Source organism: Labeo rohita, unplaced genomic scaffold (assembly GCF_022985175.1).
Source record: "Labeo rohita strain BAU-BD-2019 unplaced genomic scaffold, IGBB_LRoh.1.0 scaffold_76, whole genome shotgun sequence".
NCBI lineage: Eukaryota > Metazoa > Chordata > Actinopteri > Cypriniformes > Cyprinidae > Labeo > Labeo rohita.
In genome coordinates, this window is record NW_026129700.1 from 427950 (window position 1) to 451542 (window position 23593).

Genomic DNA, 23593 nt, shown 5'->3' on the forward strand with positions numbered 1-23593 from the left:
ATCGTTCAATTTCTTTCTTTGTAACTATCCATCCATCTATCTTCTATCTTTTTTAAGTAGTGATGTTTTCAGATATTGAGTCAAGATTTGTGTTTTGACTTTGAGGCCACTTATTTTATTTGAACAATAGAAAACAATTTAGTGAACTTTTCATTCATTCATTCAAACAAAACGAAAATTAAGACAGCAGCTCAAGCGACTATGGTGAATCAATTCATTCAACCTCGTCAGCCATCTGGAATGTGAAATTCCCTCAACACACTATTGGCTAGAATTAACAAACAAGTTTAACAAACGCAAGATTTCAAAAAATATGTCCATTAAATCCAACAAATCACTTCTCATTTGCTGAAGTAAACTCCTGAAGTATCTGAACAAAATCAGTCGACCATTTAATGATGAAGCGCAATGGATGAGAAATGTTCAGATTCACACAAAACATAAGTGAAAGCATAATTTAAATGCTTGCCTATTGTATTTACATTACCGAGTCAACAAAGGATCTTTCTGTATGTTGATCTTTAGTTTTGTTTGTTTGCTGTTTAAATAAATGTTTGAAAAGTTATAAGCAAATGGGGATAAAAGAACCACATGCGTTTTGGACCACACTGACTTCAACAGCATAAGGGCTACAAATGTCCCAACTCATATGTAATATGCATCCATCAGGCCAGCTTCAGGATGCAAACAGTCATCATCAGCTTAAAACTGCATCGGATGGACTCTAACACATCGAAGAATTGCAAAGTACAGGAATAAAGGCCTCTTCTCGTGCATGAAAGTTATATTTTCGTCCAAGATCTGGGAGTTTAGAAACATAAAAATAAGCAAAAACCAATAAATTAAAAAAAAAAAAAATGAGCTGTTTGTTAAAGCAAAATATTGATATTCTCAGATCCTTCACATGAGATGTTTATTCAGCATTATTTTGCAGCACTTCACTGCTTGTTCATCTGTAAGATGTTCTAGGCTTTGAAAGTCATCCAGTTTTCCGTGTTAAGGTATAAACAGAAGAGCAAATTCCCATGTGCACCAGCATCTAATCCAGAATCAAGTCTCAACTGACAAAGATTGAGTTCTTCTGAATTAGACAACGCTTCAGCCCTTCTAGCATCCAGTTACACCATCTGCAACTGAGCATCTGAGAGGCATCAAAACACTGATGTCCATCATTTGAAACACAGCCGGTCGGCTTGTTGTCCATTCTCTGTCAAACTTTGTAGTAAATGTTTGCAGGATTTTGCGGTGGCATTTCTTGGACGATATAGACAGGGTGGCCGTAGTCACCGCTGACCTTTTCGTAATGCGGGCAGTACATGCTTCCTGAGGTCCGCAGAGGAAAGATGATGTCACTAGGCTCAGAGCCGTTATTGTTGCTGCCGCCACTCGCCCCACTTCCGCGTTTGGGCAGTGTGTTTAATGGCAACTGGGCGGAGCACTGCGCGGAGTGTTTCTGATGACGCCGATGCAGCAGCGCTACCAGAGCGATGATAATGATGATGAAGATGACAGCGCCGGATGCAACACCAGCAAACAGGGCCACTTCAGATCCAGTGGATCCTACAGACTCTCCGCTATTGCCTCCAGCTTCGCCGTTTTGCATAGAGTCTGGGGAATGAGGAGGAATAGGGTGTTTAGGATCAGATTTAAGTTTTTCTTTGTTGAATAAAACGAAATGATGGTGAAAGGAAAATATCCATTTCTATAAGTGTAAATCAACCATGTTAAACTGACAACGTTGTGTATGTATGTATTCATTTATGAATTGATTTATTTTACATAAATCTGCATCTGTGATACATATCCATGAAAAAATTACAATTATTTTACATCCAAAATTTTACTTTTACTTGTTAAAATTTTTTATTAAATTAAATTAAATTAACAAATAAATGAAGGCTGTCAAACGATTAATAAAGATTAGTTGCATAGCAAATAAAAGTTTGAGTTTGCCTAATATATGTGTGTGTACTGTGTGTAATTATTATGTATATATTAATACAAGCATATTCATGTATATATTTAAGAAATATTTACACGTATATGTATTTATTATCATTTTTAAATAATTTATATTATATGTAAATACAAATATTTTGTACATAAGAAATTTATCTTAAATATATACATTAATTTGTGTGTATTTATATATACATAATAATTACACACAGTACACACACATGTATTAGGCAAACTCAAACCTTTATTTTGTATGCGATTAATAAAATAAATAACACCCATATTTTTCATGTTTTCAAACCATATTTAACCAAACTCCAAATTTATTCTAAATCCAAATTTGTGGTGTAAAATTGAGTAAAAGTTTGACATCTGAGATATATCAAGCAAATTTAGTTTAATTAAAAAACTTTAAATTACAGTATTTAATATTATAATATAAAATATTATATATTTATTTAATATAATATTCAATTATTTTAATTATGTATATTGTTCCCATTAATTTATGCAAAACATTTATTATTATTATTTTTGGATGAACTTGGATATTTATGATGCATGACTTTTTGCATTGTGACATTAATCCTCATTATTTAATTTTTTTATATATTATAATGATAATAAAATACATTGTTTACTGTATTCAAATATTTTTTTATTATTAAATTACTTTATGACATTTAGTGAAATTTACCCTTGTATACATCAGTACTTACCAACTTTGCTGACAACGTCGTTTTCTTTGCTGAAGTTGTTTTGGTCCTCTTTGTCAGGGTATTTTGGAGGGTATCTAGTTGGTTGGTTTTTTGCTGAGAATGAATCTGTAGGGCCTAAAACAAAAATTAAAGCATTAAATATTAACAAGCGGCAACTAAAATTACTAGTGGAGCAAAGCAGTACAAAATGTTCAGCGAAGTGCAAAACTGATCTGAACATAATATCGGACCACCCTTACATCTTTTTGGCTTCTAGGCATTATGCCCCAGGTTTTGAGAGAGAATTTAATGAATTGGCGTAAAGCTGCAAGTATCTCCCCACAAGCCCAAAGAAGGGACAGCTGGCATCGCCACAGGAAACAAGCTCACATGACATTTCAATTACACGCTGAGGCACACTAGCATGGACACCCACTATAAGACCACTGACGTGAAAGACTGTTATGGAAGCAGTGATCTTCATCGATGCAGGTGTAGGTATGGGTGGTACTCACTCTGTCCAACTCTCAGGACCAGCTTCATGGATTTGGTCTTACAAACACCGCCTTCGTGGTTGTCCAGACCTTCAGAAGTGCTGTTCGATGTGGCTGAAAGAGGAAAGAAAAGTTTAATTGACTATTTTTATAATATATATATATGTATATATATATATATAAAAACTAACACACACACACACAATAACATCTCACAAAACCTGTAAAGAGCGTGTCTGGATCATATTTTTCCTAATGAAAGCAATGTGACATTATTACGTATGGAAACCTGTTTCCGCCTCTAAATAAAAAATAAAGGTAATTGCGAGTTTTTGTCTTACAGTTCTGACTTTTTTTTCTTGCAATTGCGAGTTTACATGTTACAATTCTGACTTTTTTTCTCAAAATTGCGTAATAAAATACAATTGTGAGATATAAACTCGCACTTGCGAGAAATAAAGTCTGAATTTTTTCCTCGCAAAAGCAAGTTTGTGCTTTCAATTCTGACGTAGAAGAACTTTTTTGGTCTAAATAGTTCCTTTAACATCTGAAGAAACTTTCTGTTTCACAAGGTCATAAAAAGATCATAAAAAGGTAAGAAAGAGATGCTTCTTTAAAGAAACTTTGACTGAATTGTTCTTTGTGGAACCAAAAACGGTTCTTCTAAGCACCTTTATTTTTAATAAACTCGCAATTCTGACTTTTTTCTCAAACTGTGAGATAAAATCGCAAATTCTGACTTTTTCTCTCAGAGCTATAAAATTTCTCTTGTGAGCTATAAAATCGCAATTGCAAGAAATAAAGTCAGTATTGAGAGATAAACTCGGAATTGTCAGAAAAAGTCAGAATTGCGAGATAAAGACTTGCAATTGCGAGAAATAAAGTCAGAATTGCGAGAAAAAAACTCACAATTCTAACTTTTTTTCTCACAAAGCAAGTTTGTATGTCGCAATTCTGACTTTTTCTCTTAGAATTGTGAGCTACAAAATCGCAATTGCAAGAAATAAAGTCAGTATTGAGAGATAAACTCGCAATTGTAAGAAAAAGTCAGAATTGCGAGATAAAAACTTGCAACTGCGAGAAATATAGTCAGAACTGTGAGATAACAACTCAAAATTCTGACTTTTTTCTTGCAAAAGCAAGTTTGTATCTCGCAATTCTGCTTTTTTCCCGTGCAATTCCGAGTTTATATCCTGCAATTCTAAATTTTTTCTCAGAATTATGAAATAAAAAGTCGCAATTACTGTTTCTTATTTTTTATTCAGTGGTGGAAACAGGCTTTCATGCATAAATTATGTGAAAAATGCTATTTTCATTTCCAGAATGCCACAAAAAGTATATTTAGTCTATAACTGTAGCAATTATATATTATAACTCATTCAAATATGGTTATTATTAAGATCTTAACACATCATTTGCTGTATTACGGTTGTAATACAGTAAAAATTGCATCAGCATTATGGTGATTATTATAAAATAATGTGAATCTAATAAGAATCAACTTTGAGAATAATGAGAACTTATCTTAATAGTGAACTCCACTATCAAAGCAACGTCAAAGCTATAGAAACATTTTGGTTCAGTTTTCTAATGCAGTATAAAATTCAGGATTCTTTTTTTTTTTTTTTGTGAGATTCATCCAGCCAACATTTAGTAGCTTACATTTCTGATGTTGAATATTTAAAGCCCATCATCCGTCTTAAAAACTTCAACATGCCACCAAATTATTCTTTCCTCTCGAGGCCCATTTCTCTTCCACTCCTGTGGATGTATTTGGCCATATAAGGTTTAGTAGCGCTAAGTGAGCTAGTTTATGACCGGGTCAGCTTTCCGTGTGCGTCCTCACAGGTGCTTTAAAACCTTTCAAGTGCTCCTTGCGGACATTTGAGTCATGTGTTCATCAGTCACTATACATGTGTGTGCAGAAGGTTTCTCGCACAAAGAGAAAATCTCAGTTTTGCGTCGCGCCAAAGCTTCTTAAAAGCTTGTGTTTGTTTGCAAGTAAATCCCAGTAAATCACGTGCACACTAACTTAGAAACTCCTCATACTGTGAGTAATAATCACACAGGTTTGAACTTTAGAGAAAACTAAGCATATTACCAAAGCCCTTTCACATCATTATCACAGAATATCAAGGATTTGCTTTGGCCGTCAATCCGCGGCTGGTGGAGTGGCTTGGTCGAACGATTTAAATGCCATTGTGCCTGCGCACCCATGCTGTGTCCTCTGATAGCGGAGCTAAAGAATTCCATTGGGCCGTAATCTCTCTTTCACTGCGAGGATTAAGACCAATCCCACATGAACAAATGGACTTCCCCTCCAAACTGCTTAGGGCACAGAAAGAAGCGAGTGACCAGCGAGTGAAAGGGCAAGAGAATGGGGGTGGGCAGAGAAAGCCAACCAAAGAGCTAAGGAGAGAAAAACAGAGGGGGGAGAAAGAGAGCAAGAGAGAGAGAGAGCTTTTACCCAACATGTCCCAGTTCCCTATAACCGTTCCCACATTCATCTGCAGCGGCCACTCTAGATATGACCCGACTCTTCGGCTTGAATGAAGCCCGCTCATTTCCTAACCACAACAAGCACATTCAGCGCCTCGGGCCAGCGCAGCTCAGCCAGTCACGAAGCCAGCCACCGAGCAACAAAGTGGAGGTGGAAAATTGAAGTTGCACGCATACAATAAAACAAGTGTAGCTAAGCAGATGCTATGGTTTGAGTAGGTTATTTTTAGATTTTTGCAGACATTAGGAGATCTAACTATCCTAGTGATCATATTTTAACCACAAATCCACATTGAAACATATCCTGTCTGTCTGTATGTCTAGAAGAAATGCAAATTTGTTGGAAATGATGATGCTATGTACTGATTGCACAGGTATTTAATGGTTGCTTCTATACATTGTCCCAAACATATAAACATAATTAAACCTCCTAATTTTAATATACTTGCTCTCTCTCTTTCTACTTTGCTCTAGTTAAATCTACACAGTAAAGTGTTAGAAATAAAAACATATTGGTAACACTTTACAATAAGGTGTCATTTGTTAACATTAGTTTATTTATAGTCTATTTATTAATCTTTGTTAATGTTAGTTAATAAAAATACAGTCATTCATTGTTCATCTTCAGTGCATTGTGATTTTAATAATGCATTAGTAAATGTTGAAATTCACATTAAGATTATTAAATGCTGTAGAAGTATTGTTTATTCTAAGTTCATGTTAACTAATGTAGTTACCTAATGAACCTTACTGTAAAGTGTTACTAAATTATTACTTTTAATTATAACTTTTGTTACTTTTATTTTCTTAACATACTGTATCAAAAATTAGTTCATTCAAAAAAATATTCATTGTTATAAAACCTCAATGTCTGTAATTTTATACCAACATAATAGTATCTAGTACCTTTTTAACAAGAAAAAAAGCGTTTGAAAGAACTCTCTTATGCTCACTGAAGTTGCATTTATTTAAAACTACAGTAAGATTTTGAAATATTTTTTGTAATAAACAGTAAGATTCTTATAGATCTTGAAATGTTATTTTGAATACATTTTAAAATGTAATTTATTCTTCTCACGCAAAACTGAATTTTAAGCATCATTACTCTAGTCTTCAGTGTCACATGATCCTTCTGAAATCATTCTGATATGCTGATTTGTTGTTTATTATTATCGATATTAAAAACTGCTTTAAGTTGTATAAACTGTGCTAATTTTTTTAGGATTCTACAAGAATAGAAAATTAAAATAGAATATAAAGTTCATAGGAACAGCGTTTATTTCAAATAGAAATCTTGTGTAACATTATACATGTCTTCTAATCAACGTCCTCAATTAATGCATCCTTGCTGAATATATATATATATAAATTCATACTGAACTCAAACTTTTAAACTGTAGTGTAAGACTTTCCAACATGCCTACAAAAGTTCTCTTTCTCTCATTTTGTCAACTCTCACACACATCACAGTTACATGCACACGTTCTGACATTTGCATGCACACATAGCGCACATACACACACACACACAGACACAGAGGTAAGTCTCTTTAGAATCATTTAGGTCAGATATCCGAGTCCCTCGGGCTGCAGGCCAAGCTGCCTTGAAAAATCACATCAAACCGATCCGTCTCATACTGGCAAAGGATTGAGGGATTTGGAGCGTGCAAATCTTAAAATCACATAAACGGCCATTAAGGAATGTGCCAACAGAATAGGGGCTGAGATCAACACACGTTAAACTGAATGATAACCCCTTTTTCCGAAAGTGGACGAATGATACTAATGACATCCATGTAAGGGGCCATCAACAAGTCTTCCTTCCCAGAGAACACTGAACACTTGAGACGTTTCCCTCCCCGGAGGGTAGGAGGACAAAAATAGGCTTGGGAAAAACTTTTTAAAGACAGCAAAAAATGACGTGTGCAAGCTAAACAATATAATGATTAATGAGCATAAATATCTTTATGTCTATAACAAAGACACACTTGCTAATGGATTTAACACATTCCCGTTAACTATAAACTTGATTTGTTCCCTATTTTTGGAACGATTACCCTAGTCAGTCGCCTTCCCAGACGAAAACACGGAAAAGATATCTTGGGAGACAATGCCGGAGGCCGAAATTCCCACGGGTGGGATCAGTTCAGCATTTGGCTCCTTCTACACAGTGTTACAGCTGGCAACGGAGGTGAAAAACGATCATGAATCAGCACCTGAGGTAAATTCTTGAGTAAGCATAGCAATAAACTTACAGATGATGTGATAGTCCTTTCCTTTGAAGAACTCCAGGCCCCACAGGTTGGGGCTGAACTCTTGAAACTTGAAGGTGAACTTCACGTCCTGGTCCGGCTTGTCACAGTTGAGCAGTAACATGTCGCCCTTAGTGACTCGACAGGTCTCAAGTTGTTCTTTGGGAACAAGATAGACCCGGAAGTATTCAATGTTCGTCTGCTCACTGGAGCCTGGCTTGATTCTTGGACACACAATGTCCATTTTGTCTCCGATCTGAGGGTATAGTACTACACCCCTTCCTGGGACAAACCTGTAGGGAACATGGTGATGTTAAACATCTTACAGAGTTACAGAAATGGGAAAAACATATGCATATGCATAATAACTAATTACTTCTGTATAGTTTATTAATTAGGCATGAGAACCTTAAAGTGTAAAATGTATCATGTTTGGACATCTAACAGCAAAACTAAATAAACTAAACATTTGTAGCTCATTGTTTTTTCAGGTGATTTAATAAACCAACTGGTCATTGGCTTCATTAAAGTCAATCCTGTATGATTTTGTTTTCTTCTGAATAACACAAAAGATGACATTTTGAATGTTTCAAAAGTTTTTGAACCCCCACTGACTTTCATTATAAACAATTGAGACATTTTTCAAAATATATTCGACCCATGGCTGTCACCCTCCATTTATTCTAAAACAAGCATCTGAATGAAATGGATTGAGACAAGCAATTTCCTTTGGCTAATTTTCAGAGTTCTGTCTTGCGGCAGAATGCAAATGCATTTAAAGCATTTTGGACCTTGGCTTACTTACGGGTTTTTTTTTGGGTTTTTTTGACTAATGTATGCAACTTTGTAGTCATCCTTATTTTTTCCCCCCCATTACATACTTCTCTACTCTGTAATGCATTTGCACAATTAACAATCGCTCACTCCTGACCGCTTGCTGGCAGTCCTTTTCCTGCCCTTGATGTTTATTACAACCTCACTATAGCGCCTATTACAATGTTCGCTTGTTGTAAAATGCTTCTGATATTGACCTTTCAATTATTTGCAGATTCTCAGATTAAGCTGATTTCTCATTAAACACACAAATTCCATGGTAAACAGGTCATTGTGTGCACAGGATTTGTCTTTTATGCTCTAAATCTGCCATGACAAAGTTAGACATGGTCTCATTCTCTTCCATGCTTCCCTAAACACCATAAGGCAGAATAAAAGAGTCACTTTCTAAGACTAGCTTCCATCCTCATAAAGTCATTAACTGCTGGAAAGAAAGGGACCCTCGAGGTTCTGCTGGGGGTCCTGAGAAGACAGGAAGCTTTAGTGCCCCTCCTCCGCCCCCTGCAGTACCAACTTCTGTGTAGCTCAAACCGGGATGGGGGTTGAACTGTGCCTTCATCCCGGTGCACCTTTTGTCTCCAAAGCTCTGGGACAAAGATGACCCACTGAGCTACTGGAACTCATGAAAACCGATTACAACCTGCAGCAAAGCTCCGCTACACCACAGCTTAGCATCTTAAAGGAACGTTATCCTGCATCTAAACAAAACTGATCTAGTTGAATACAGGTTCACCACTGTGAAGAAGAGCCACCAAGGCAACCAGTTTCACTTGAGCGGCCAGATTGTGGGGGGAAAAAAAGTGTGTTTTGGGTGAAAATACTTCATTAACATCCAAACATTTTTTCAGGTAAAGTGTGTTTTTGGTGAAAATACTTCAATAACATCCAAACATTTTTTTCAGGTAAAGTGTGTTTTTGGTGAAAATACTTCATTAACATCCAAACATTTTTTCAGGTAAAGTGTTTTTGGTGAAAATACTTCATTAACATCCAAACATTTTTTTCAGGTACGTTGACCAAATGGCAAGACCACCCTATGAAAGAAACTTTGGCAGCTGAGAAAACACCAGGCCGGGTGTTTTGATCTCACAAAGTAGCACTTACTCTAGTTCCCTTTCTTTTAGCAACTATTTGTCCCGACGCAGAAAGGTGTGGTGAGGAACAGATGTATAGACCTCGGAGGCACACTTCGCAGTGGAAAAAAGGAGCTCAGGCAACAGATCTCCCTATGGCAATCAGCTAGAGGCTGTAATCCACTCTTCAATTTAACATTTCTCAGCTTATAATCAGTCCTAAATTTAGGCTGTGGCTCAGCACTCTTACACGATATTAACCATGATGTAAGGTCTCCAGGAGTTTGATTGCTCTAAGTGCAGATTCATTCTGCAGCTTTTCCTCAGCAAATACCAGGGTACATGGATTTTGCAAAACATGTCAACCTCACCATATAATTTCTACAATATGTTGCATTTACCTGCATTTCTGACAGGGCGCACACAGGGTAATTGCTTAAATTATGTAAATACATTTAAATTAACATTTGCAAATAGTGGGAATGGCTATAAGGTGGAAGTTTGTTTTGGAAAAAGTTTACACAGTGGTCACCATCCAGCCTGATTCTGCAAATGAAAGTACTTGCATCTCAATGTTGCTGCCAATAAAGCATCATTGTAACTAATACCCTGCAGTCTGGAAAGGTGGGTGGTCCTCCAACAAAGTGCCATGGATTACAAATATGTTTAGTGGGCTGTCTTGTGTTTAAATGACTATGACAGTGTAATAAAAAACCAATAGCGAAATTAGTAAATTAAAACTGTAAAAGAGAGTAAAATCTTTGCTACACCTTCACAACACAACAAGTACCTTATTTGGTTCTTGAGGTGTCTGTGTGGTATTAGAAAAATTGTTACATTCTAAAGTTTTTTCCTAGTCCTAGTGCATATTTTTGCCTTTCATTTATATGGGTATGTGTGGTTCATATATCAGCTTATGACTGACAACTCTTCACTAAGTATTATAACTTATTACTCAGTTGTATTATTCAGTGTGTAGTTAAAATTTTATGAGTAACATTTTAATTGTACTAGTATGAATAATTAAGCCATTCTAACTAGTCATTACATGTGACAAGAAAAAACAAGTGCAACAACTGGAATAGACACTTGTGTCAGTAAAGGGTATTAGTAAAGTACAACTGGGACAATAACTAGTACAGAACCAAAGACCTCCATGTAACTCAATGGCAAAATATTTGCATTTGTTATCAGTTAGAATGGAATAGTTAACGTGCCACTATTGGGACAATAAAGGCTATTAAATTGGGAACTGAATAAAGTATTACAAGTGATTGATTTAATAAACAGTCGATTTTGAAACAAATATTCACTATATAGTGATAGAAACTAGTCACAGTTAGGTTAGGCTACTTAACAATCATTAAAAATAACCGCTAGTAATAAAATAGAACAAATCGCAGTATAAATGTTAAAGCTGCTTGCCATACAACGCTTTTTGGTTAAGACTAAATTTTAAACGTACTTACTTGGTGTTCGAAGTATTCCAATATATTGATTCTAAAACTGTTGTTCGAGCCAGTTTTACTCGACAAGCAACCATGAAAAGACCTAAAATATAACTCCACATAGTTGTATCCATTGCAATGCAAAATCAGTTCACCAGTCCAAATTTGATTATAACAGTGAGAGATCCACAGGCACTAATACGAGAAGAATCCGATGGTTTCTGGTCGCTCTGGTCTGCTGGAAACACGTTTAATTTCGAAACGAAAAGAATCTCTATTTGCCAAAGACCTCCTAAAATAACAGCTCCTTCGCAAATGGCACTCTAAAAGACAAATTTAACAAAACGGTGTGTGATAATCCATCAGGTTCTTTAGACATTAAAATGTCTTAATGTGCATCCTTTGGAAAACAGTGCCCGTGAACATTCTTACGAACGCAGAGAAAACAGTTAAACAGCGCAGGTTCCGTGGAATGGCAGGACAGCTCTGAAATTGGCGTGTTACCGAGGACTAATCTAAAGGCTGTATCAGTGCTTCTCCTGTTCTTCGTCTTTGCATTCAACTCTGCCAGTCTTAGAGTGCCCTCAAGACGTGCTCAGAGACTTCTTAGGACAACCCAGTGTTGCCGTTAGACCCCGCCCACGTTACTCTCGATTGGATGACGCTGAATGAGTGACACCTAGTCGAATTGAAGGAGACTAAACAGGAGTCTGGAAACGGTACTGCTATATTAAACATTAGGGTACCACCTGAGTTTACCTGAGGCGCAAAGCGGCGTTTAAATGTTGTCAATACAGTGATTTTTTTTTTCACCCCATTAGAGGGCCTTAGTGAGCTCCATTTAAAAATTACTTTATATTCAATAAATTAGGACTTCGTCCCGTCAACAGATCTAAAAAGTAAATTTGGATTTTTAACCACTCCTTAGAGATACCAGAGCATTTTTTTTTTCTTTACAGAGATAATTTAACGGAGTTTTAAGTTTGGTAATGACTGGTATATGTCATTTCTGGATACTTAAATATTGGTACATATAGACAGTCTGTACATGGCGTTGTGTATGAAATCAAATAACTAATCCTTTATTTTAATCTAAACCCATAGCTTGTTGTTAAGGCATTTCCCACGAGATTAATCCGCTTAGTCACGTAAAGCTCATAAATCTTAAAAATCTGTATTACTCACACGGGTGTGGGTTATTTCATCACCCGTTTAATGTTTTGAAAAAATAAAAAATAAAAATAGACTTTATATTAGCCTACCCTACAAAATTAATCAATGAAACATTTGTTCGATTGCCCTAGCAACTTTTGTTTATTGTCCTTTGCGTGTTTGGACAATAATCAAAAGGAAAAACTAACAGGTAAGAGATAATTGAATGTCGATCGTCGTTAAGGTGTGATGGGTTTGCACTTCCATCGTCTGGTCTGAGTTGGAGCGTGAATCATTTGTGTATTTGCGCTTTGGGCTTGTGTTGACCTAACAGAGGTGTCAAACAAACTATTAATTAGGCAGCGGATTTAAAGCATTAGGTGACGATGACATCCTGACCTCAAAACTTCCACCCACTTTGTGTTGTTGGCCCCATGCCTTCTGGATTCTTACAACTAGCTTGTGTGATAGGGGAAATATCTCGAAAGCATGACCTCAAACGATTTGATTTTAAATACTTGATTTTTTCCGTCCTAAAAAACTACACAAATATCTGTTAATACAAATATGCAAGCAGATATCAGAAACGAGACACATTCATGGATTTATTGGAGATTCTTGACATATCCTTGATAAGTGGGTCAAACACTCAACCACAAACACAAATTCTGGCCAATCAGCAACCTTTTACTCGATCACCTCTAAAAGCATCTCATTACTAACACATACGCAGCTCACTGACATGCAATGACCAGGTACCCTTTATTACAGCATCACTTTACCTCTTGAATGGACAAGTATTAATGTGTAAGTAAAAATGATAAAAGGAGGTTACTCTCGTTTTATGATGCTTTCTGGTTGGACTGGTTACCACTGAACTCATAGTGGTCTGTGCTGTTCAAAATAGAGGGATGGAATTCCAGTTCAAGCAATTTCCCTGTCAATCTTTCAGTCTAATTTTATACTATGAATAAACTATTAAAAAAATAAAAGTAATTCAACCAAACCAGCCAGGAAAATCTGTTGAGGCCTTCAATAAGTGTAACCGGAAACCACGATGTACATTTGGATGAAAGAGCAGGTCAGGCCGGTCCGTTTTTTACCCTACTCGTACAAAGCACCGAACGCGTCTGCAGAGATTACATGGAGGACAAGTGGAGGTTATCTATACAAGAGTCAGTAATACAAAACAGACAGGTAAAACAGGAAAAAACCAAAGGGTAGCTGATGAACTGATTGTTCCCGTTGTTCTGAGAATCTGAAACACACCACATGAGACCTACAAAGGAGACCCTGTGCTGCAGCACAAGTGCCTCACACGGAGAGGTGGTCTGGAGAAAGTCTGGAGGAATCCTGGCCACATTGTTTTCATCACTCAGAGGCCTTTAAAGAGAAAGAAAGTTTAGGCCTCGACTTCCCTTTCCCCAAAATGATCTTCTGTTCTTCTTTCTGCTGTTTCTGTCGCTCTTGCTCCAACTTCATACGCTCCTCATGTATTTTCCTCTGCTCTTCAACTATTCGTAGTTGTTCCTCTGCCTGTAAGACAGAAAAAGTGGAATTAGGAGCTAGATATTAACATGTGATCATAACTTTGGCTGATCTCTATACATCCACAACATCGCCATATTGGAATGGTCATCATTTGAGCTTATGATTCATGCAATACACTTTTTGCAGTCAAACCACATATACTGTAACTTTTTGCATTAAAAAAATATTCATAATATTTTAAAATAATAATTTTAAAACATATACAAATAAAATACAAGCAATTCAAAACTATTCATTAATGGTCAACAGTTATATCAGCTGATATTTGGGATTTTGTAATTATTGTCATTGGCTGATAAGTCTGTCTGATATTTTGAACTTTTATTTTGACAGTGCTTAAGACTTTTATTTTGACAATGCTGACAACACCAGTGCCTGACAGAGCCTCCATTCTCTGTTCTTGGAGTTCACTGTTGTTTACAGTGTTTACTTTCGTTCTTTTTTTTTTTTTTTTTTTTTTTTTTTAAACAAATTCTTTATGAAAAATAATAAAATAGGATTGGAGGACCAAAAAAAACTTACCACCCAATTAAAAGTTTATTTTACGGACTGATTTATTTATTTTAATTTATTTATTTTTATTTTATTTATTTATTTTTTAGTTCTTAGCAATGCATATTACTAATTAAAAATTAAGTTTGGATACATTTATGGTAGGAAATGTACAAAATATCTTAATGGAACATGATCTTAATATCCTAATGATTTTCGGCATAAAAGAAAAATCGCTCATTTTGACCCATACAATGTATGGCTGGCTATTGCTACAAATATACCCGTGCTACTTATGACCTGTTTTGTGGTCCAGGGTCACATATGCTTTTACTTTATATGTAAGTTAAATAGTGCGATATAAGCAAATCCATATCGGTCAACCACTACTATTCATGCATGAGCATGCATGAATTGTCACAGGATATCGTCACAATGTATTAAGAAATGTGTTTCTAATCATTAGTCACACACATTAAATGCTTCAAGCAATCTGCCTGCGCTCTGATGACATTCAGTATAATGCACAAAAGTGTTTTACCAGCAGTCTGTTTAATTTAAAATCTTCTAGCATCTGCAACAGGTAGGACTGTCTGATGTTTATGACAAACCACATTTAGTGAAAACTCTTTGAAGTACTCTTTGAAAGGAATAGATGCCTGACTGCATCTGTCAGATCACTTTCATGGGCTGACAGATGAATCTTGACCTTTATGGCTTGGAGTTGAGAGGATGTCTTATATAAGCTGTTTTGTAACTGGATTCATCTTGACCAGAACTAAACTGCAGTCATTTTTTTCCTTTAAAAGACTCTATTTAGAAAACTCTACAATACAGAACATGTCAAGCAGTGCTTATGCAACATTAATATTCCACACGGCTACAGATTCATTCATTCTATAAGAGAAGACAGCAAGGCCAATAAAGTGCTTGCTTGAAAGGCAAAACATACAACTTAACGGCTTTTTAATTTCCATTACATACTCTACTGTTCAAAAGTTTTGAGTCTGAAGGATGTTTGATGTGTTTACTAATAGGAATGGGAATGATTTTCAAAAATCAGTTCGCTTTTTCTCACATACGCAGTACCACCACACCTTTTTTTTATATAAAATGAAACAAGATCATAATTTGATCCTAATCCCTCTTAAAATGACACATACCAGTTTAGCTTGAGCGTCGGCTATCTTGCGATTGTTCTCCACCAGAATTTTCTCCAGTTCTTCACGCTTTGATTTCTCCTCCTCCTGCAAAGGCAAAGTGCTTCAATGGAATTGCAGTGACAAAAATCATAATCATTCCCAAAAATAAGTGGCACAACTTAAACACGCAAATGAATAGATAATGAAGATACATTCAGCTCACCAGACATGGATAAACCTACAGTAAACTTGTCCTTCACTCACAGTTCCTAAAGGAGTCAGGGTCAAATTGGGAATATATTCTTTTTTTTCTTTTCTTTTTTTTGTTAAATTGCACAATGTACCACCAACCAGCAAGGGAGGTTCTTTCAAACCACTGACCTGTGTTCTCGGTACGTCTCTACTTACATCTCACTCTCAGAAAAAAGCCACACAGTGAGGTGCCGTCTGAGGAGCAGTCAGCTCAAATGGTGTATAGGAGGAACAGAAGCGTGAACGACTTTCATCACTAACCGTAAGCAACTGAGAGGGATAGTGAAGTTCAGGCGGATAGCAAACAAAGGCTCATGGAACTCATGGCAGGAGTTGTGCATGAGCTGTTTTGTTAAGAAAACTGTCAAGGGTGAAATATGAAATTTAAGGATAATAGAACGGTAGCATGTCATACACAAAGATACTATGATGAGTGTAAAACTAGAGTAAAAAATTTGGGGGGGAAAAGTCAATTTCACTTTTAATTTTGAGAGGAAATAGGCTAAAGCATGTTTAACACCACACACGGATGCATTACATAGTAAAGCATCAGCAGTCTTGCGTTATGCTTTCACATCGGTAACTTCTTAGCAAATAAGCAGCAGCTCCAAACTGAAAACAAGTTCATTTCTGGATTACTATATTAAATATTTCCTTTGCTTCCATTACATTGTTAATATGGGCCACAAAATGTGTGTATGTGGTGTGAAACAGGCCCAATTCTAAAAAAAAAGCTGAACTGAATCAGCTTTAATAAGAGCTTATGTTCTGTGTTGCCGGTTCACATGCAAGTTACCTCCCGCGCTTTCTGAGCGGCCAGCTCCGCTTGTCTCTGTCTCTCCAGCTCCTCTAACAACTGCTTCTCCATGATGCGCTTGGCCTCCTCCACCCGTCGTAACACTTCTCTTTCAATCTCATCCTTTCGTTTTTCCAGTTCCTCCTCCACACGTTTGGCCACAAGTTCTTCTACACGCCGCGCCGTCTCCTCCTCGATCAGACGCTCCTCTATCTCCTGCTGTCGACTAAAGAGGACGAGATTAAAGTCAGTTGCCTCATTTAGTATGATAAAATTAATAACATAATGACACATTGAAACACTTTAAATAAAATGCTATCTGCCATTCTGCACAAAACATAAATAAATAAAATCATGCAACTACAAAACATCACCTTATCAGTAGTGGTTCACTTGTGTAGGTTATTGAAAATGACTTTTTTTTTTTTTTACATTAAATTTTGCATTTTGTTTCTCTCTTATTTACTACAGTGACCGCTTATTGTTTTTATGATGGTGAAAGTTATTGTTTGTTATTGTTTATTTTCCTAAAGGACACAAAACCAATAAATAAATAATTTAGACATTATTTTATTTATTTATTTGCCACAGTCAGATGTTTTAATGTTTTTTTTTTTAAAGAAATTATCAAATTTATTTGATCCAAAGTACAGCAAAAACAGTAAAATTGTAAAATATTTTACTACTTAAAATAACTGTTTTCTATTTGAATATATTTTAAAATGTAATGCTGAATTTTAGCATCATTACTCCAGTCACATTTGATGTTCAAAAAACTATTATTATTATTATTATTAATGTTGAAAATAGCAGAGTAGATTTTTTTCCAGGTTCAGAAGAACAGCATTTATTGACAAATAAATTTTTGAAAAGACATCATACATGTCTTTATCATCACTTTTGATGAATTTAAAGCATCCTTGCTAAATAAAAATATTAATTTATATAATTTCTTTCCAAAATATTAACAATAAGAAGAATAATGACTTTTGAACGGTAGTGTATAACGATACAGAAGCTTTTTATTTCAGATAAATGCTGATCTTTGGATCTTTCTATTAATCAAAAAATCCTGGAAAAATGAATGCTTGAAATGTGAATATTAGTATGATTTCTGAAGGATCACGTGACACCTAAAACTGGAGTAATGCAATGTATACAAATTACCATGATATTTCGGATGTGGGATTATGGTAATGTCATTTCCCCTGCACAAGATTGGAGTACAATGTCAGTGACACGGTACTCTGACATACTTCCCAGAATGTGATGGTAGTACTATGGTAAATTCCTCCCACAGTAATTTTGTAAGTGTCCTCATGTGGCTCACGCTGCTCAGCTGATGTTTACTCTACATCTTCGACAGGTTTCGTTCAGGAAAGTGTAAGTACTCACATTCTCCTCTGCCTTTCCATCTCTGCTTTCTTCTCTTCTTCCTCTTTCTTCTGCTTTTCATCTACAGCACTCCTCTTACTTAACGCCCTGCCGAAAATATCGATTCTCTCGGGCGGCGAGACGGCTCTCTCTCTTTCCCGGCGAGACGTGGCCGTGTTTGATCTGGACCGAGAGCGCGAATCTCTCCTCCGATTCCTTTTGGACTCTCGGGACTTCGAGCGCCTCTTCCTGTCTTTGTCCCGGGACCTTGATCGAGAGCGGCTTCGTTTTTTACTGTGCTTGCTGCTTTTGGAGTGCTTGGAGCGGGAAGAGCTGCGGCTCCGCGAACGACCCATTTCAAACGCCGGTAGAGTTCAGTAGCAGTAACCAGGAGACTGAACACCACTAAAGCATCGGATAGACGTGTACAAGCCCCAGAATGCACGCTTAAGGAATAAGCCCAGACTGCATGGCAGTAAGCTTGAAGACGGAACTATTTGGAAATAAATTGTTTAATAACAACGTGATCATTTAACTGCACGGTACCACTTATCTTGTATGGTTAAAAAAGCAAGATGGAGGATGGCTGAGCTCAAATCCCAGAATGCAATTTCTTATTTTTTCTTACGCTGTGACGATCGTTACTTAGTTACATTGATTACTGCCATCAACTGGCGTGGAGCGGAAAGGAAAAGCCCGTTTTATTTTACAGAATCGTTTGAACGGTTCGTTCACTGAACCGATTCACAACCGAGTCATCACTGCCAACAATTTAGAGTAGTTGTTCCTTGTCATCATGTTTTTAACTCTTATGTTACACAGCTAGATTTTGTAAATATATATATATATATATATATATATATATATATATATATATATATATATATATATATATAATAAACAAACACACAATCAAACAAAAAAAAAAAAATAAATAGGTGATTATTGTTCCAAGAATCTAGCATCTCTGCTGAAAAATAATATTAATATTTGTATTATTAATAAAAATAAATATTTATTATAGTGGGCTAATTTGACATAAAGCAACTTACACTAACCATTTAAAAACTAGGGTCAATAAGAAAGGAATTAATTTATACTTCATGAGAAAAAAACTACAATAAAGATTGCCACAAAGGATTTATAATTAAAATATAAGTAGCACAACTGTTTTAAGATAGGAAGAGCTTCTTGAGCACCTAAACAACATTATAACTAAACTGTGTAGATGCATGACTGTTTTTAGGTGCAGTAAATTTAGAAAATTGGTTTATTGATGCTATTTCAACCTCATCAGGCCTACCATATCATAATTGTATTATGCGTTCTAAACATACTTCACAAAACACACCCACTGTAATAACATTAGGATAAGAACTGAAATATGGCTTTGTTCTTATTGATAAAGGGGCCTTGCTGACTGCTGGAAGAGCACTGAAGATCTTGATGTAATCTGATATAAGCCTTGTCTGCATTAGACATATCCATCAATTATGAATGAAAACAGCAGAATGTTTAATAGAACTACTCAAGTCCCAAAATAAAAAGGATGAAGCAACCTCATGCATCATGAAATATTCTTTATTAATACACTTCAAAAAAATATTATTATTATTATTATTAATGGGTTTATTGTGGGTTTAGTTATGTTCACTTGATTAGTGTTTCACTTGCTTTTCAACAACTTTTTTTAGTAATTGGTGTAAAAACTGTAGGCTATGTGTAATTACAATCATGAAATTATGTTCTTCTTTTCTATTTAAAGTTTTTTGAAGCTCAGATTAATAATAATAATAATAATAATAATAATAAAACACACAAAAAAACATATAATATTTGTTATTAGTCCATTTCGAAAATAAGGGAAACATGTTAAAACTAAGATCACTACTTCCCTTCTTACACTTTTCCTTATACATTAATAAATATAAATCCTGACACAGGTTCATGTTTATTTAAAAAGCCTCTTGAACATGTTATACGTCAACTATCCTCAAGAGTTTTTTATGTACATTACTTAATGAAAACCTTTCAAATCTTTACTTTCAGCATAAAAAGATTCTCATGAGATATCTTTGCTTACATGAGTTTGGTCTTTGGTAAAAACATACAACACTACCCGGACACCTGCTGGTCAAATAAAGCTACTGCAAGATCGGCCAAGCGTAAATTGATTTTGTTCAGTCCACATAAACTACGCCACCTAACTCCTCCCAAACGGATCTACGTCAGCATGAGGAGCAACCGCGAAATCCAAACGTTCTATAGGTTCTATAGCCTAATGTCTTAGTAATTTTGTTTGGCCTTTATCTCATCTTATTGTTTTTCAACTGTTGTTTTGTTATTTATTTGTAACTATTTTTAGTTTGTTATAAGATATGTGTATGCGTGTTTCTGGTTAATTTATCTATGCTGATAATTATTTTATGTATCTGTTAAACCATTGGTAATGCTCTTTTTTTAATTATTTGTAAGTATTAAAAAAAGTTTAATATGTAGACTAAATAAGTATAAAGTACAAATAAATAGGCCTATTCTTCTCAGATATTCAGTGTTTATACAGTGGATTAAACTAAAAAAAAACGTTGTTCAATTTAAAATACGTCTGCGTAAATTATACAGGCTATTATGTTTTAAATAAATGTTTACAAAATATGCTTATGACGTGTACAAGTAAATTTGTATTCGGTCCACGCTTATAATGTCAGCGAGGGTATGGACAAACTTTGATCTGTCAACACTCTTCATGTGGACGTTATTCCCTTGACCACAAGATGTCAGCCAAGGTTCGCCAAATGCTCATTATCTAAAGGCTATTACGGCTTTTCGGACATAAATGTTGGGGAAATGGGAAGTTGTTTATGTCTGTTTTACTTTTTGCTTCCCGGACTACGATCTTGTCGCATGGCACCATTTAGAAAAGTCTGAAACCTTTTTGTGGCATACTCTACTTACAAATGTCCACTCCTAACTAGCTATATTATTATAGGCACACATTTCATTAAAATCAGATAAATTAGGCTACTTAAATAAGAAGCCTACCAAAGAACTTGTTGCTGTTCTTTGGTACTTGTGCTTTATTAATTCATATATTTATAAGTCTTTAACCACATTCATTCTTTTCCTTGCCTCAATCTTGTTTTTTTTTTTCTCTCCCTTTTTTATCAGATCTTTCCCTGTTGTTCGCAGAACATCCATTGGGAGGCGTTCACGTAATTGCAGAAAACTGCTTGATGAAAAAAACGACACCTTTTGACATGCAGCAGGCCTTAGTTCACTGGGTTACCTCTGTAAAGATGAACATGAATTTATTAGCATGTGAAATAGTAAAAAATAAAATAACAATACTAAATGGTAGACCATCATTTATAAGGACATCGCTTAATAACTCTGGACTTTATATAAACGAAAAAATACGTCAGATCGCTTATGACTAAGTCAAACTTAAATTTAAATTAGTCTAGATTTATTCAGATAATAAAGGTATTTTCACCTATACCAAATACAAACGTGTCCTTTAAACTCCGTATATAGCCTAACATTAATTAAGCCTAATAATAGAGACAGATTTGCTGATGCGACTTCAAAAATAAATGTAACGTCGCTTAAATGTATTTCGTTTTACATCGTTATTGTGAACCAGTGCCTAAAGTGAAACTTTTATTTTTATGCGAAATCAAGATACAAACGACCTTTTGCAAAACTTAATTGTTACGTTAAACAATGAAAATAACCGATTGTACGATACAGTGAAATCACAGGCTATTCATGCTATGCAAATATTAATGTTAAACCTATAACAAATCAACAAGAGAAGTTATTAAACACCTTACAACTTTCTGCAAGAAACTGTCACCTAGTAGTATTTGGTATGTGACATTATTATTTGTATGTACATTATTTAGAATTATTTTGTATAATCATCTGATACGAATACAACTTTGGACATTAGCACCAGCCTTTTATTGGAGGAAATAAACTGGACAAGAAGTAGTCCTGTTATCTGGAGCCTAACTGTTGTTAGCCCTTAGATTTGACGACAGGTGTAAAAGTTGCTGGTTAAACGACCACAGTCTGCTGGCTGAAAAAAAGGTGAAATTCCCGAAATGTTCCCCTCACAGCTGTCTGTTTCGTATACATGTCTCATTAAGTAAAACATCCACATTAGCGGTTTCTGTACGAGTTAATTGAAATAGTTAAATGCAACTGGCAGCGTTTCACATTGATTTATTTTGCACGACAAGGCGTAGTTATTCTTGTAGGCAGCGGTGGATTTTTCATACTTTAATGAAGGCAATTATGCTATTTGCTAATTGGCTGAAACAATTCTGAAAAGCACAACTAAAGCACACCTGGGATGAAAATGGGTTACAATTCACTGACGATTGGTGAGCCCGAGCAGTAATGTAAATTGCTAAGCAGAATATTTTGCGATTTCAGATGCGTTTTGGTGTCACACGGGTTCCCTGTTTTTATATATTAAACATGATTGTTTATCCACGAATATCCCATTGTGTTGTCAGGTCCTGGCTGTGAGCGCCTACTTTATGTAGAGTAATTAAATATCCCGTGAGCTATCATTGCAACAGAGCTATTCGAGACCGGACAATATTTCAAGCTGTCCATAATGAAATTAAAATAGTTACATCTTCGATTTTCACATGATTTTCGAGACATTTAGAGAAGGGCGTGTGTATTACATTCAATAATACGAGGTGCGGCCCGTTGCCACATTCATCATCCCATTACTGTACCCAATCCAGGTCCGATACGTGAAGGGTAAAATGAATTACCGACGTTAAGTCGTCAATAAAGTCATTTCAGTAAATGGTGTCTCAGATGACTCCGGCATTATTCAACGGGCTTTATCAGCACTGGGGAAATTACGTCGCCTCTACACCTCGTGTAATACGGCCCTGCTTACCTTGATAAAGCGCCCTGCCAGCGGGTAGTGACAGTGCTTTTGACCGGCTTTTATTCACTCGCTAGTGATGAACGCCAAGCTGATCAGGCGGAATGGGCGCTAATTAAAACCTATAAATTATCTTTTGCAGCCCCTCTCAAGACGTCGCATGCAGCCGAGATAAGAGCTGGAGTGCTAATTTACCGCCTGAAAAGGAGCGTGCCTCACAATGGCTACTTGGCTCAAATAGCATATTGATAGTGTCCTAATTAGAAATTTATTAAGTACCCACTCGAGCTTTTCGAATAAAGATTTCAACCCAACCTGTTTTATATGAATAAATGCTGCATGTACTAAAATTCCATGTTTGCGCTAATTATTATTCTAAATGTTTTGTGTGCGTTCCTTCTTCATTTTTGGCGTACTGCATCTAGGTCCATTATTTCGCGTAATTGGACAGAGTTTTAAGCTTTGCTCACATTTTTAAGCCATTTGCTTATTATTAACAGGTCCTGCTTTTTACCAAGATGCTGTGATTTATACGTTTGCTGCCACATTTTGTGTTTTTGTGCTGACGTGGTCATCCATGTGTAAATCAGTTTTTAAGGACCAAGTGTCATTTCATGCAGACGGATTGTTAAAGCAAGAAACTGTCCGTTGTTATATACACTGCAA

General features: G+C 35.8%; 2 protein-coding genes across 2 annotated transcripts; both read right to left on the reverse strand.

The window, feature by feature from the left end:
* Window positions 1-483: 483 nt before the first annotated feature.
* Window positions 484-11844, reverse strand: efnb2b (ephrin-B2b). Its single transcript, XM_051104642.1, has 5 exons — window positions 11278-11844; window positions 7905-8194; window positions 3173-3265; window positions 2679-2792; window positions 484-1608 (listed from the first exon to the last, which is right to left on the reverse strand). The coding sequence occupies exons 1-5, from the start codon at window positions 11388-11390 to the stop codon at window positions 1211-1213; spliced, it is 1008 nt and encodes a 335-aa protein (XP_050960599.1). The 5' UTR covers window positions 11391-11844; the 3' UTR covers window positions 484-1210.
* Window positions 11845-13000: 1156 nt separating this feature from the next.
* On the reverse strand, window positions 13001-18612 carry arglu1b (arginine and glutamate rich 1b). The gene is made up of 4 exons (XM_051104638.1): window positions 18037-18612; window positions 16642-16867; window positions 15615-15698; window positions 13001-13944 (listed from the first exon to the last, which is right to left on the reverse strand). Exons 1-4 carry the CDS (start codon window positions 18369-18371, stop codon window positions 13780-13782), a joined length of 810 nt encoding a protein of 269 aa, XP_050960595.1. The 5' UTR covers window positions 18372-18612; the 3' UTR covers window positions 13001-13779.
* Window positions 18613-23593: the final 4981 nt, after the last annotated feature.

Coding starts and splice junctions, on each gene's coding strand:
- arglu1b (XM_051104638.1), bottom strand. CDS start 18,371: ATGGGTCGTTCGCGGAGCCGCAGCTCTTCCCGCTCCAAGCACTCCAAA. Junction 15,699..16,641: donor CCGCTCAGAAAGCGCGGGAG/GTAACTTGCATG, acceptor TTGCCTTTGCAG/GAGGAGGAGAAATCAAAGCG. Junction 13,945..15,614: donor CCGACGCTCAAGCTAAACTG/GTATGTGTCATT, acceptor TCTGTCTTACAG/GCAGAGGAACAACTACGAAT.
- efnb2b (XM_051104642.1), bottom strand. CDS start 11,390: ATGGATACAACTATGTGGAGTTATATTTTAGGTCTTTTCATGGTTGCT. Junction 2,793..3,172: donor GGTCCTGAGAGTTGGACAGA/GTGAGTACCACC, acceptor TTTTTGTTTTAG/GCCCTACAGATTCATTCTCA. Junction 1,609..2,678: donor CGACGTTGTCAGCAAAGTTG/GTAAGTACTGAT, acceptor CTCATTCCCCAG/ACTCTATGCAAAACGGCGAA.